Source organism: Columba livia, chromosome 1, assembly GCF_036013475.1.
Source record: "Columba livia isolate bColLiv1 breed racing homer chromosome 1, bColLiv1.pat.W.v2, whole genome shotgun sequence".
Classification (NCBI taxonomy): Eukaryota; Metazoa; Chordata; class Aves; order Columbiformes; family Columbidae; genus Columba; species Columba livia.
This window is the reverse complement of record NC_088602.1, coordinates 47,119,895-47,134,205: the sequence shown is the minus strand read 5'-3', so window position 1 is coordinate 47,134,205 and position 14,311 is coordinate 47,119,895. Positions and strand designations below refer to the sequence as shown.

The following is a 14,311-nucleotide window of genomic DNA, read 5'->3' as shown; positions in this document are numbered from 1 at the left end:
GTGGAGTACTGTGGGAAAACACTCAAAAACGGAAGAGCTTAAAAGCTTTCTGATGATTTGATACTTGTGATTGCACGTTAATAAAAGCACTTTTCCTCAACTGTTGTCATCATTCAAGGGAAGGGAAGTAGACCCAGAAAGAGCAGGGTGTTGAAACCAGGTGAAAAGGTGTTGCAGGATGAGGACCATGTCCACACTCTTGGTGAAACAGCAAAGTGAAAGCTTGGAGACAACCTCCTCTAACAAGGAAGTCCAATTCCATCAGTCATCTGCACTCAAAGTGTGACTGATGGATCATTTCTGAAATGCACTAGTAGTCATAGGATCCTTGAGCCATATTCAAGATGTCCATCTCCCCACGGTGTCCACATCAATAAAGGTAGATGACAAAACTAAAGAAATCACATTCATGCCAGCTGCTTGAATAAAATGGAATTTTCTCTCCCCACCTCGCCTCTCCCAGCTGTTTCTGCCCCAAACTTCAAAGCCTTATTTGCATTTATACAAAATCTGTTTACAGTCAACTTCATTGCGATACTGGAGCTTCCCCCCTTCTCCCCCTGGACTAAGACACAAAGCGAAGCTGGCCAGGTGTCTCCAAACCACAGAGCCAGCTGCTCCTAACCGAGCTCACAGGAAATAGCAAGGAAAATATGCAGCATTTGACACATCTGGAATAGATTGCAGAGTCTTTGAAAACAGTGTCCCAATTCCCTTCCTCCTGCTGATGAGATTTCAGGCTACCAAAATGCTGCATCAACTATAGAGGATTAGATAACATGTGTATGTTTTTAACCCTACATATTCTTTCTGTCCAAATGAGAACTTTTCAAAGCTAGTCCAGGGAAAAAAAAGTATCCGTATGAAGATTTCTATAACATTGGAGCAAACAGAAATAAATCCATCGGAAGACCACTACTTAATTTGGGAAAACTGATGTAGTTGGCAAATAGTACTAGTTGACATTGGTAAACATGGAAAATGAATCAATACTGCATTGTTTGTACAGTTGTATTAACTCCTTAAAAGAAATACAGTTTGTCGTCATAAAACATGATGAAAAAGAGAAGAGTAGAAAGGATTGGTTAGTAATCATTTTGCAAAGTAATTTGTCTATAATTCCATGCTGACACAAATATTGCAGTGTGCATTTTTCAATGTGAACTACAAAAAATGAAAAAGTCTTAATTAGCAAAACAAAGCAATGTTTTATTATCCGCTTTTTTTCTTGTTTGCACAATGAATGCAAAAGAACACAGAAAGAAACAGATAAGTTAGAAGGAAATCCCAATCAGATATTGAATATAATACTTAATTTTATTCTTTCCATAAAAAGCTGGGAAGTGGAGGTGCCCCTAAAGTTTTAGTCACTTTCACTGTCTCTGAAAGATTAAGAAAATGAATAACATAACCAGCTTACATATGTATATTTTAAACATTCATTATAGATACAAAACGGAATACAACACTAGCTTAAAACAACATAAACCTCACTGGTTTTAATGTTAGTAATAAAAAGGCAGAATTCTAATATAAAAAGTAAAACTGGAGGAAAGTATTTGTTTTGTTTTGTTTTGTTTTCCCCTCAAAGGTGCAACCAACAACCAACGTATTTTTGCAACTGAGATTCCAGTTGTACAAAGGACTGAGAGATGTATTCTCCTACTTGAGGAGCAGCATAACTTTCAAAAACTTAAAAGGAAACCACACATGCATAAACAGTAGACAGTACCCCTTAAAGAGATGATATTTATAAGAAAGTAATAGTATACCTTAAATGAACACTAGGAGAGGTGCAACACACATTTTCTACTTTCAGAGCTTTAAAAGTAAGGTGGTTTGATTTCTTTTTTTCCTTCACAGATTATTTCCAAAATTACCTTACATTTAAATTAGTTTATTCTTAGGAAATGGCAAAGTATGTATTCTAAACAAGCATTGCAAGATAGCTATATGAATTTTTTTGAGAAACCCTCATTGTGGATGTTATATTTATACAGAACTCAAGACTTCTTAACCAGAGCCAATGTTATAACCCAGGGAATACACTTGCAATACTCTGTTTCAGGAACAGAGACGCACCTCCAAGGATCCAACCGCATAACCAAGGACTAACGATGTCAGGCTGTCCATCCCTGTGAATGTGAACAAACTTCATCTTTTAATGGGATCATGCTTATGAATAAAGGACTTTCAGTCTCAAGCCCAAACCTGTTGATAATAACGTGAGGAAAGTTAGGATGAATGCCTTTACCTCCAAAATTACATCTAATAGTAACTATACCCTTAATGGCCAATTAACAAAAAATACGTACGTAGCTCTAAGATTAAACAAAATTTAGAGAATATGCTGTTACAAAATATATTCTGGCATATTTCCTAAGAAGCAATTCGAACAGTCACTTATGCAGAGTTATTTACAGGGGACTCAGAGTATCAGTTTTAAGTAAACCATTATATTGGTTTGAATTTGATAAAATATTGGCGAATACAAGTTTGTGACAACAAGGAACTTTGGGTTTTAGTAAACTTAATGTTCTACACAATCATTAAATGAATCTAAATTATATAAAAAAACCAAACCTGTCTGAACTGGATAATCTGAATCTTTTAATGCATTCCATTGTATTCGAAGTTCAGATCAACAACTCAGTGGTACATACACGCTGTGAAACAAGTTACCACTTAAATCTTTCAGATACAACAAGCACAGATTAACTGAGTCTGACTGTACCTAATCTATACTAACAGATGGTTTGTTCTTACTTCAATACTATCTTTTTCATAAGCACATATACAAATGTGCTAAAACAAAAGGCAGCAATTATAAATATTTACTAGAATGACCAGAACTGGCATTTGAGCATAAGCCATCCTGTCATTTGTTTTTGAAGCCGTATCTTCACTAATTCATCTTCTGGTTTTAGTAGTCTTCTATTAACTCGGAGTGTTACAGATCATCTGGAAGCTTCACACTGGGATGGGAAAGGAATGTCTGTTCAATGCAGTCTGGAGACAGAGAGAGAGTTGCACTTCAGTTCATTGCAGTGATTCACCAGCAGCAGCGTTGCTGACCGACATTAAACTGAGAAGCAACAACGCAGCAGCCCTTTGCCCCCCATGTCAAGACAGCACAAAAATGAAAAAGAAAGCTTACTATTATTTTGTTATGATTTCAAAGAACACCTGAGAGTATTTTCTAACTGTACAGGCAACATTTGTTGTTTATTAAAACTAATACCCACTGAGGAGGAAATTACCTGTCTATGCAAGAACAAGGACATTCAAGTGTGACAGCAATTAATCCGAACTTCTTGTTTCAATACTTAAGATACTTCAAAAAACATATTTATGTGTCCAGCTCTCTAATGGACCTTATCAGCCCCTACAACTCAGTGATGAAAGGAAAAATTCAAAACCACTGAACCCAGATAGGAAAACTCATTAACTCCCGTTAAGGCTGAATTAAATACCGTTTTGTCCCAAAGCAGAATTTTAGTTTAATCAAAACAAAGATTCCCAGACCACATTATCATACACTCTCAGTATTCCCTTCAAGCTACAGTTTTCAAATACTAATTAATCTTTAAAATTATTTTTTAAATATTGTTTTTACACTTTACTGTACTGACAGCTAACAGGTATTTTCAGTCTCAACTCTACAAATTTCAGTATTTCTGAAGAGGTTTCCATATTACTAAGAAAAAGAGAGATATGTAATTACTGTAAAAAGGAAATGCTGCCAAATAGATGCCAATGTGGGTTGGTTACTAGAAGGCAACATAGGCATTAGTTATTTCACTTGTAGCATAATTTTGACAAAAAAATAGCACATTACAAAGAAATATTATGTTACTGTTCTATTAACAGATTTCTTCCATGATCAAGAACTATGTAGTATAGCACCAATATTTATTAGCCCATTTTAAATGAATATCACTGTCTTATATAATAGGAACCATTTTTTTGTAGGCAAATACTGTCTCGTTTTTTTTCAGGCTTCAATAATGCGTTGTTGGTTCCTTCATACTGGTCCTATGACTAACCTTTATTATAGCAAACATAGCTTCTCAGTTAAGCCAAAATACAGTATTTATGCTTTTTAAGTAAGCTGCAGAGTAATGAAAGTGCCACAGTATTTATTTCTAGGCTTAGATTTATCTCATCATGCAGTTTAAGTAAAAAAAAGTTAATTGCAAACAGGGACCCCTGATTTAAGTTACACAGTGAAGTCTAATAGATCCATCTAATGGATAAAAAGTATATTAAAAGAGAGTGGATATGTGCCAGACTGATTAGTCAGCTACCTGAAGGATATACACAGCACATTGTTGCATACAGAATAATTATACTCTTACATGACTGACTTAATCCAGTCATGTAAAGAGAGACAATATTCCTCTATTGTTCGCATGTTCAGACCCACGTCAATCGGGTTTAATATGTGGGCAGCTTAGTGCTTCCTAACATGCTCCCAACAGGTTGACTGCTAAAGCCAGGTTTCTAATACAAAGTACAGTATCCTGACAGGGAGTAGGTATTGCTTCTTGCTTAGGAAAGACAACAGGTTCCTCTTCATTTTTTTTCACTAACACTACTTCCAGGGAGGACTGGAGGCAATAAGGATGCACTATTTACCTTCAATTTCATGACTTCAAGAGACTTCAGATATAAGTCCACGTAGAAGATGTACAAAATTCATGACAGATGTTTAAAAATCACGTGACTTCTGTTTTGTGACAGAAGTTTGATTATTTATCTCTAAGTATTTAATTCTTCTCAGTTTTCCTGGGAGAGAAAACCTTATCACTAAAAATGGCTTACCTTCAGTACAAGAAAAAAAATCTTGTTCTGTGAGCAGCTGCCATGCTTTCAGACATATTTCTGACTTTAAGATAATTAACAAAGCCCCGAAAGAACAGGAGGAGTCCTGAAAGTGTAGAAAACACACAAAATGAACTATATCAACCCAAGCAGACACTATCCCACATTATTTTTATTATTTTTTAGAAATCTAGATTGTATTAAAGATATCAATGACTTTATGCATCATTCACGAATTCAAACTGAAGGTCTACTGCTTCTGTCTTGTGACATTAGGATGCAGCCTCACGGACGGCTTTTTAGAAACGTTACGTTCATTCTGCGTTCAAGAATCAGTCGCTAAAGACTGCGCGAAACAACTTAAAAAGAAAAACATAAAAAAAGAATACATGCTCCACATTCTTTTCAAGTAGAATTCTTAAAATTAGTTATCAGTGTGTTAAAAGACTATTCAGAGCACAAAACATACCTTTATAAATGTATAAGAGAAACATATTTCAAGTCAAAAGAGGAAAAAAGGCACAGACCGATCTAGCAACATGACTATAATAAAATGTAACAGATTATGGCTTGAGATTTAACCATCCAGGAAAATGAACCAGTTGAAGAGCAGGAAGGAAACAGATTCAAAGAAAACTACTCAACATGTGTTATGATTACTTTTTTTTTTGGTCAACTCCACATTTCAAATTATTTTAAGTATTTAAATTTAACTCAACTTGAAAGAATATTTTATCTCTTTTAAGAGGAACAAGAGATACAGAACAGTCACACAGAAGCTACAATTGCAACAGTAGAAATCACGATCATGTTACCAATTCACTGGGCATCTGACCAAACAAACACAGAAAAAGATATTATTGCATAGTGGACACAGCTCTTTGGTTCATTTTCCTCTGCTAAGTAAACTTCAACAGATTAATCCACTTATCGGTCAGATCAGGGAGAACACAAGAGAGAAGAAACAATCCGCCCAAAGAGTTGGGGGGTTGAAATCCAAATTCCACATCCAGTGGAGAGAAACACAAGACTAGAGAGCAACTATCCTGATTTAATGAATACATAGGTACCTTGAAGATATATGCTTATGTGTATACACACATACACATATGTATTAAGATTCCAAAGGTTCAAACGAAAATCTAAACTGAAGTGTAAACAGTTTAGCAAAAGATTTCATCATTTTCATCATCTTACATCCTAATAAACAATCTCCATGGTTACATTGATATTTTGCTATGTGACGCAGTTTCGCCACCTGCTCTCCACGTTGAGACTACTTATGTTTTATCCTACGCTCGTTTCTTCTCTAAGTGCTTTTTACAAGTAAAATTTTCAATTTATTTACTTTCTTTCTGCCTTTTTTTAAAAAACAAAAACGAAAACCTCCTTAGGACACACACACACTGAAACCAAACAGAGAATGCTCTGCTAACCACTGGAACTTTGACCCAAGCCAGACACGTTTCTGTGATTAAGGTGAATTCTGCAAGGAGATGAAAGCACTAAGGTCTGGATCAAAAGCCTACTACAAAAGCTGCTACCCAGACGTTCCCAGAGATGATGGTCCCATGTTCAACTGAAAAGCAGCTGAAACAGCAAAAGGTGGGCAGGCAGCTCTCAAGGTGCCTTTCTGAAAGCATACTTTCTGCACTACACATGTTGGAAAACCAGTCCAAGTTCAACCCATATTTTATATTTCTCTGTTTAGGGAAGGAAAGAAAAATAAAATAAAACAAAACCAAAACACTTTCCATTGTGTTCCTCAAAAAGAAATACTGGCTAACATTTAAATTTAAAAATTTGAATTGTCTTTCTCCAATTTATTCACTGTACGTGACAGCTCCTTGGAAGTAGACTTCACTTTTCCGTGAAGCATGAGCAGATTTTTCCAGATGTTGAAAGAAGGGAGCAGAAGCAGCTGGGTGAGCACCAGAAGAGAGAAGATGGCAAAAGGTGTGCTCAGGTATGTTCAAAGGATTATGCAAATGGAAGAATCCAACTTGGTTCTTTCACTTCTGAAGAGATGCAGGACATGCTCTCTCACATGCTCTAATGAGAGAGTTATCCAAAACAATGAAATACAGATCTGCTTGGCATCACTCCCAAGACTCGATAATGCTCCTCCACATCCTGCTCAGTAGCCCTGTTGGGTTAAATCCTTCTATGGTGTTCTAGCAATCTCAGTATATCCACGTTATCAGTTGGTGTATTTCATGCAAAAAGTTCATAAGACAAGGGAGCGTTGATGGCTGGATGCATACTACCTGCCTCACAGTGCCTTTTATAGTATGTCTTGGAATGAATAAACTTTGTGTGTTAAAGTAAAACAAATCAAAAATCTTCAAACAGTTAAGGCTGAAAATAAGGCTTTCTTAAATCTAAGTGACCAAACTTCCGAACAAGCACTGCAGAAGACTAGTAAGAAAAGAACTACAAGTGCACAGCTTTTTCCATAGACATGGTGGGGGAAAATGTTAGAGGAAGAACACGCTATTTTCATCCAAGAGAAAAAAGGTGTCAAACCTCAACCTCAGGCACCACAAGGGTTTCTTTTTAATAAAGATTTATCTGGAGATGTTTGTGCCTGTAAAGTCATTTTACTTCCTACTTAAAAACAATCACCTCCAACAGAATATGAAAGCATTCAAGGGGCTGGTGCTGTGATGTGCTCTGTAGTTTCCATGTATCTCAAGTATACAACAGTAAAACAAGTCGAGTATTAACAAGTCTGATGAATGTCCTCAAACCGTACTAAAAGGCAGATACGAGAAAATTTTAGGTAACATTTATTTCTTGCGAGATGAACAGCAACTCACAAACAGGATCTCAGTGGTGTTTTTATCTTTTTTAAATGTACTCAACATTTCATTCTCACATTTGCTGTTTAGCCATTTGAGTCAATTGACTCAAAGGGAAGAGTGCCACCTACTGAACCAGCAATAGTTTACTACAGTTCCAGAGAGAGAAAATGGATAGTAGCATTCATTTCTGTAAAATAAAATAATTCCAGATTCCATATTCAAATTACAGAATCCACAGTAGGAAAAAAAGGTAGAGTGGCTGGGGTTTGGTATGTCCTAACTAAAAACAGGCAGAGGAGCAGAATTTGATGTGCATAAGATTTTGAACATGGGCAGAACAATCTCTCAAGAGAAAGCTGAGATCATGGGAGCACTGTGATCAGAAAGCATGAAGCTGTTCTCTTGTCTGACTGAGAAGCTACTGATGCAGTGTGCATTTCAAAGGACTAGAAAAAGGGCATTTTATGAACTTATGCACAAGACAGGAGGCTCCACCTTCCCAGGATCAGTCACATTTCTTAAAATCTAATGCTTGACGTACATGTTTATACAGGTAAGTAAGTACTAGATATCACTCACTTTTCAATAAGTTCTCTACATAAAGCTGTGGAGTTTCATTACACAGTTCTGCACCCCTAGATAAGTAGAAGCAGCTTAAAAAGCAGAAACTAAAAGACTCAAGTATGCATATAATTATATATGTAGAGCAAAGCTTTTTGAGCTGAAGGGTATTCGAATAGTCTGCAGTTCACACAATAACACCACTATGGTAACCAATAACCTCGCGAATACTACGGAAATAAAAACAACACAAAATATCAGCAGCTAAAGAAAAGCACATAGCTAAACATGTTACAGAACTCTTATTTATGTGATTCATGTTTAAGTACTTCCACATCAAAACAGAAACGTTTTCAATTGTCACTTACCAAGTACAAGAAATATCCACCAAAGCCAGTACTGTCCATTGAAATATCCAGTAAAATAATCTGAAAACTGAAATTCATACAAGAGACTTAGCTACAGTAAGAGAGATGACTAAAACACATTCAATATACTATGTGAATACAGAAAGCATAGAGGAAAAGGTAAATTTAAATAAAAGTACTACTTTCAACTAAAATGCAAACCTGGTATTTGTGCAGCAGTTTAATATACAAATAACACTTCCAGCATCAGTCTGTGGCATAGTTATTTTAAAACCTCTAAAAAAAATAAAAGTGTGTGTGTGCATATATATAAAATCATACATATTAAAAAAACCCTTGTACCACTTGCCAGAATCCTCTGACATCTTCCGTTATAATGAGTCCCCACTTGCCGATTTTCCTTTTTTCCCCCCCAATGCCTGCCATCCCAAACACATTACAGCAGCCTGCTGCTTTAGATATTAACACCAAAAGCCACATTAGTTTAATCTTATCAGACAGGGATGTTCTGCTGACCCCTCAAAAGAAGAGCTTTTGACCTTCTGTATACCCCCTACTGTTAATCGCTGCCAAGAATACCAGCCCCATAAAGACCCCCAACTCATTAAAGTCTTTTCATTTTCAAACCAGCATTCAGTTCCCAGCAGTGAGCTGAACGCAACTAAATGAACCTTGAAGTGGTATTTCAACTGTTCCTGTTAGTGACCATGGTAGACTGTTTTGTCCTCCCTGTGATGTGGGAGGCAGCTGGAGGGCAGCGTGCGATGGTGTTGGAGACAGGTATCTGTGCCTTTACCAGACTCCAGACTGCATGCTTCACTGATAAAAAGGCTAATCAAATGTCTCCAAAACGCGCACCACAAGTAGGAACGGGGAGATGGGTGAAAAGTTGCCAGAAAGAATAAAATAACCTGCTCGCTGGCTCTGCACACTTCTCACACACTTCCCGTCCTACTGAGAGGCAGCTTGTTTACTGCATCCTGCCACTTATCATTCGCCATTTCAGTAGTAGCAACCAAGAAATCACCTAATTCAGGCACATAATCCAGTTTATTCTTAAAAAAAAGAAGAAGAGAGGATACTGTGCCACATATGCAATCAGATAAAAATCCAAAACATTTAAAGAACTGTAGATATAATAGCTGTTTTTTTTCTTCGAGGAACTGTGCACTGAAATCCACATGTTTTCTCCAGAATAAAGCCAGACCACATGAATTCTTTAAAGGTTTAATCCTGTACTGTATTCATTTTTATGGGAAATCCAAGAAAAAAAAAAATAAAAAAAAAAAAAAATCAAGAATTGCAAAGTTGAACTGAAAAATTGGTTCTTACATTATTCCTATATAAATACCAGCTTTTCTATGATTCAGTGGGGTAAGCATTTCATATTTTGACATGTCATTAAAATATCAAATGAATACTCAAGTTCCCAGGAAATTCACAACATTACTAATCCCAGCTCTCTTGAGAGTCAGCATTTTCAATTCTCTAAACACATATACCAATCCACCTTTTAAAAAGTTACAGTTGCATTTAACTGGGAAGATTTACTAAAACCAGCAATCAAATACTGGCCTATGCGCACTACTCTCACACTTTCTTTAGGCAGAAGAATTCATAGCTGCAGAATTTCCCCCACAGCAAAATCATGCTTTTGTTCTTTTATTTTTCTTTTTCCTCGCAGTAAAAACTGTTATAGAGAGAGCATATGGGAACTAGGATTGTTTAGACACTATAAAAGTTTTGTAACTACTGACCCTGAGTGAGAAAGGGCAGCACAAGCCTTCTGAAGAGCTTGAAACAAAGGGACAGAACAATTCCACACACACAGGCGTACTTGCGTGTCACCATGAAAACAAAACTGGCGACACAACACCTTACGAGCTTTCGGTTGTTGTCTCTATAAAAGGAGACAACACAAGATGACAATCTTCACTACGAAGCAAAAAGAGCCCTGAGGTCTTGGAATTGGTCAGCTCCAATATTTTAAAGTTAGTAAAAGATTACATACAGAAATTTAAATATAGCCTAGAACACAGTAATTCTTCACTGAAATTTAGCATATATTAATTTTGGTATTCATTATGAGCACATTTTCAAGCAGAGAGGAATAATAACACTGACACAATGAGCAATTCTACCCTCTATTCAGTACGGCTCAAGGGAAGCTGAAGGTATCCCTAATGCACGCACAGTTGAAAAAATCATGTCTTCTCCCTCCCTTGAGACAAATTTCATCCCAGATCCTGAATTCCAACTAAGAATCACATCTAGTCCAGTAGAATTCCCCTGCCCTGGCAAAGCAAAGAAAAACCCACCCTCAGCTGTAAGAAGAATGAAGGGCATGTCCAGGAAGGACCATGCAATCTCTCCTCTCTACGATCCCTGTATTATTGTGCCAAGACCAAATCAAGTTAAAGTTACTAGCACACACACATAACAAATTCAGAGCTGACAGGGCATAAAAGTTAACTAAGTTACCCAAGATCTCTCTTGTCGTTAGATAGAGTGAAATTTTAAATGTTGTGTCTCACAGTCGTGCAGAATTCAGAAAGGATCATCACATTTCATCCAGTATCCACTTAGCTAAGTAACTTTCCCTTGGCTAACATACCTTTCTGAACAGCACCTAGTCTTGCAGTTAAAACATCAAGAAATTCAGCATCTGAGATGATAAAAATGTAACTAATTTCATATTCAATTTTGACTTGATTCAGTACATATCTTACAGAGAATAAAAGAATCAAACACAAGGGAAAAAGGTTTTCTAATTATTATTTTTTTCCCCCGGCCAACAGACTGAGCTATTTATAAACCTTTCATATAGGACACTATAATACCAGTGACATTTTAGGTACCAGCTCCATTTCTTCTTTATGTTTTAAAATATTTGTGCAAAAAATGAGTCATCTGCATTTATTCAGTGGAAAGACTAACATAAAATGCTATGTCAGATAAAAATAGATTAAGCTTCATCCTTAGTAAGCATATATATAGCAAGTAAATTCTCAACTAAAGTAGAAGTTAGAGAAAATTCTAGGCACTTTGTTAAATACTGGAATTTACTATACTAATTTTTAATTCCATTATTATATATCCTTGAATGAAATGTTATGGTTTGGTTCTACAAATAGTGTCTGTACAGTGTGAATCAAAAAAAACCCAAACATACCCGTACAATAAGAATCCATTTGATCAGGGAGAGACCAAATCCACAGATTGCACCATACCTCCCAGCTATGGTATTTGTTATACAGAAGGATAAACAAAATCCAATCCAGTTGAAAATAAATGCCACTATAAAATAAAAGAAACAGTAGCTTCTGTTAATCTGTATAGCTAAGCAAACAGACTTAACATTAATTTCACTTTTAAAGTAATAAGGCCATGCTTACACAGTCAGTAATTCCCTTCCGGTAATTCAGGCTTTCAGAGATCGACTTTGAACCCAGACATTCCCCCTGGTACAGTTACTTAATAACAAAGCAAATGGTAAACTGGTTGGAACCTACTACTTTAAACAAGAGAAAATTCCAACATAAAGGAAAGCATTACGTTGCTACAGAAATCTAACCAGAGGACACTAGACATGAAGGGTAAATGTAAACAAAGGACTATAACGTACAAGATGTGGATTAAAACAAAGAAAAGACCTTGCTAAACTTCAATAACCAAAATATAGTTATATGCACACATACGTGCATGTATCAAGGCTGCATATTCAGCTTTATCCGTTTTGGATCAAACACAATGAAAGTATCTGCTCTTGCTCTGTAAACATAGTATAGAAATGAAGATAAGTTGAGAAGCTGATGTTTCATTGGTTACTGTTTTCAGGCATAAGAAGCCTTGGAAGCTTTACATAGAGGCTTAAGAAATGGAGAAACAAAAAGGACATTGAGCTTAACTACCACTGTAACTTCAGTTAGCACTTCTACAGAACTCCCAGTGGTTTTACAGTTGTAAGTTTCATATATATGTATGTACTAGGCAATCAACGGCATCAGCTGTACTGACTCCAGTTTGGGTGCATTAGGTCAACGTGAGGGAATCCCCAAGTCGGTGATGTTTCAGCTATGGGAGTGAGGACAACTAAAAAGAAAACCACCAAAGAGAAGAGCTGGGGCAGCTGATGGAAGACAATGATATGGGAGTTCTGGAGAGGACAAGACAGTGAAAAATTGAAAACATGAGTGAAGCCCACAATAAACACATAAATCACTGAAGAGGCAAGCAGGAATGGAAGGGGGGTGCAGAGGGGAATAAAATCCCTGCACGCAAATCCTTAATGTATTAAATCCCCAAACTTATGGAAAAAACAAACAAACAAAACCCTACATCAAATTCAGACAATAAATCACCACAGAAAAAAAAGTCTGTCTTTTCGGTAAATATTTGAACACTTTAGAGCAAAACATTAGGAAAAGAAAATTGGTCAATAGTCTTCTTAAACAGAAGTCAATTTGGGAGGATTATCTATAAATAATCACTTTTTTTTTGTAATTTAAAACCTTGTTACAACTCCTCCAACAATCCACATGAAGACATGACTCGCCCACAAAAGCAAAATTAAAGTCATCAGTCAAACTGCAGTGGGACTCCATGAACTGTAAAGAAACTGAAGTTTCGAGAGAAGTTTTGGAAGACTTTCCATCAACACAGTCATTTTGCACAAGTGAGAAAACATCTTGCTTGAGACAGAGCCAGAGGTAACACACAGCATACAACCCACAGGAGAATAAATGCTGACCCAATTCGGTATATGCAGAGAAGAATGAAAAAAGAGCATTTCTATTACACAAGAACTACAGAACAACATTGTGACCCTAATGTTTACCTATCTTCCCAAAACACGGGAAAAGCATTTATATTAGCAAGCTTGGATATGTTGTTTTGAAAACAGGATTTCTCTTATTTTAAGCAAACTCTTCCAATTTCCCCAAACTTTTCTGAGTAACAGATTTCAGAAGGTAGTTCTTCAATGCATCCCTGCTCCTGTGTCAGCATAACAGCTTATTGCTCTCTCCATTTCTCCCCACTACTGAAGCTACAAAGGGTGATTGCGGCTCCCAAGATAGGCACGCTAAAGAGGACTGAAGATAGACATGTTTCTAATAGATTATGTGGACTAGAAGAATTCTCAGAATGCTTATAATTTTTAAATATATATAAATAAGGATCTCTATAACGTGAATTAATTTGTATATGCATTATAAAAACTAAATTTCCCAATCGTAAATACAAGGGGAGGGAAAAATTAGTTCTTATCAAAATTGAACACAGTAACAATTTTACCCTCCTTTCAATTTGACCTACAGGAACATTAAAAATAGGCTCTACAGTCACTGGATGAGTATTGGGTGGATATTTAACACCAGGTTGTTTGCTCAGCTCCTGAAAGCACAGGCATCATCAGCATGTTCCAGTGTTGTGCACAACAGCTTTTTCGCTTTAACCGGTGTGCTGCTCCATCAGGTTACTTAAGCAGACAATACAAGGGGGAAAGAAAAGGCATAAACCACATCAAAGCTATAAACTACGCAAGTTCACACATCCAAATAAAAGTGAACTATATACCTCACTATTTAAGTTTCTTCAGCATAACGAGGAATGTACTACCTCCATCTCTGTAAAACCTGGGCAACATGTTAGAGAGATCCTCCTAACACTGCCTTGGTGTTGCATCATTTTTAAAACGTTAAGATGGGTAACAACAATGTCTAAGTGTTTTCAATATTTCCCATTGCTTCTCTC

General features: G+C 36.5%; 1 protein-coding gene across 2 annotated transcripts in view; it reads right to left on the bottom strand.

Moving 5' to 3' along the window:
- Positions 1–1,188: 1,188 nt before the first annotated feature.
- NDFIP2 (Nedd4 family interacting protein 2) overlaps positions 1,189–14,311 on the bottom strand; it is a 46,597-nt gene continuing 33,474 nt past the window's right edge. For both annotated transcript variants that reach the window (XM_065056570.1, XM_065056575.1), the window contains 4 exons: positions 11,730–11,854; positions 8,558–8,624; positions 4,825–4,930; positions 1,189–3,009 (listed from right to left, as the gene is read on the bottom strand). In XM_065056570.1, coding sequence (XP_064912642.1) covers positions 4,827–4,930; positions 8,558–8,624; positions 11,730–11,854 — 296 coding nt within the window. In that variant the 3' untranslated portion in view covers positions 1,189–3,009; positions 4,825–4,826. The remainder of the gene's footprint in view (positions 3,010–4,824; positions 4,931–8,557; positions 8,625–11,729; positions 11,855–14,311) is intronic.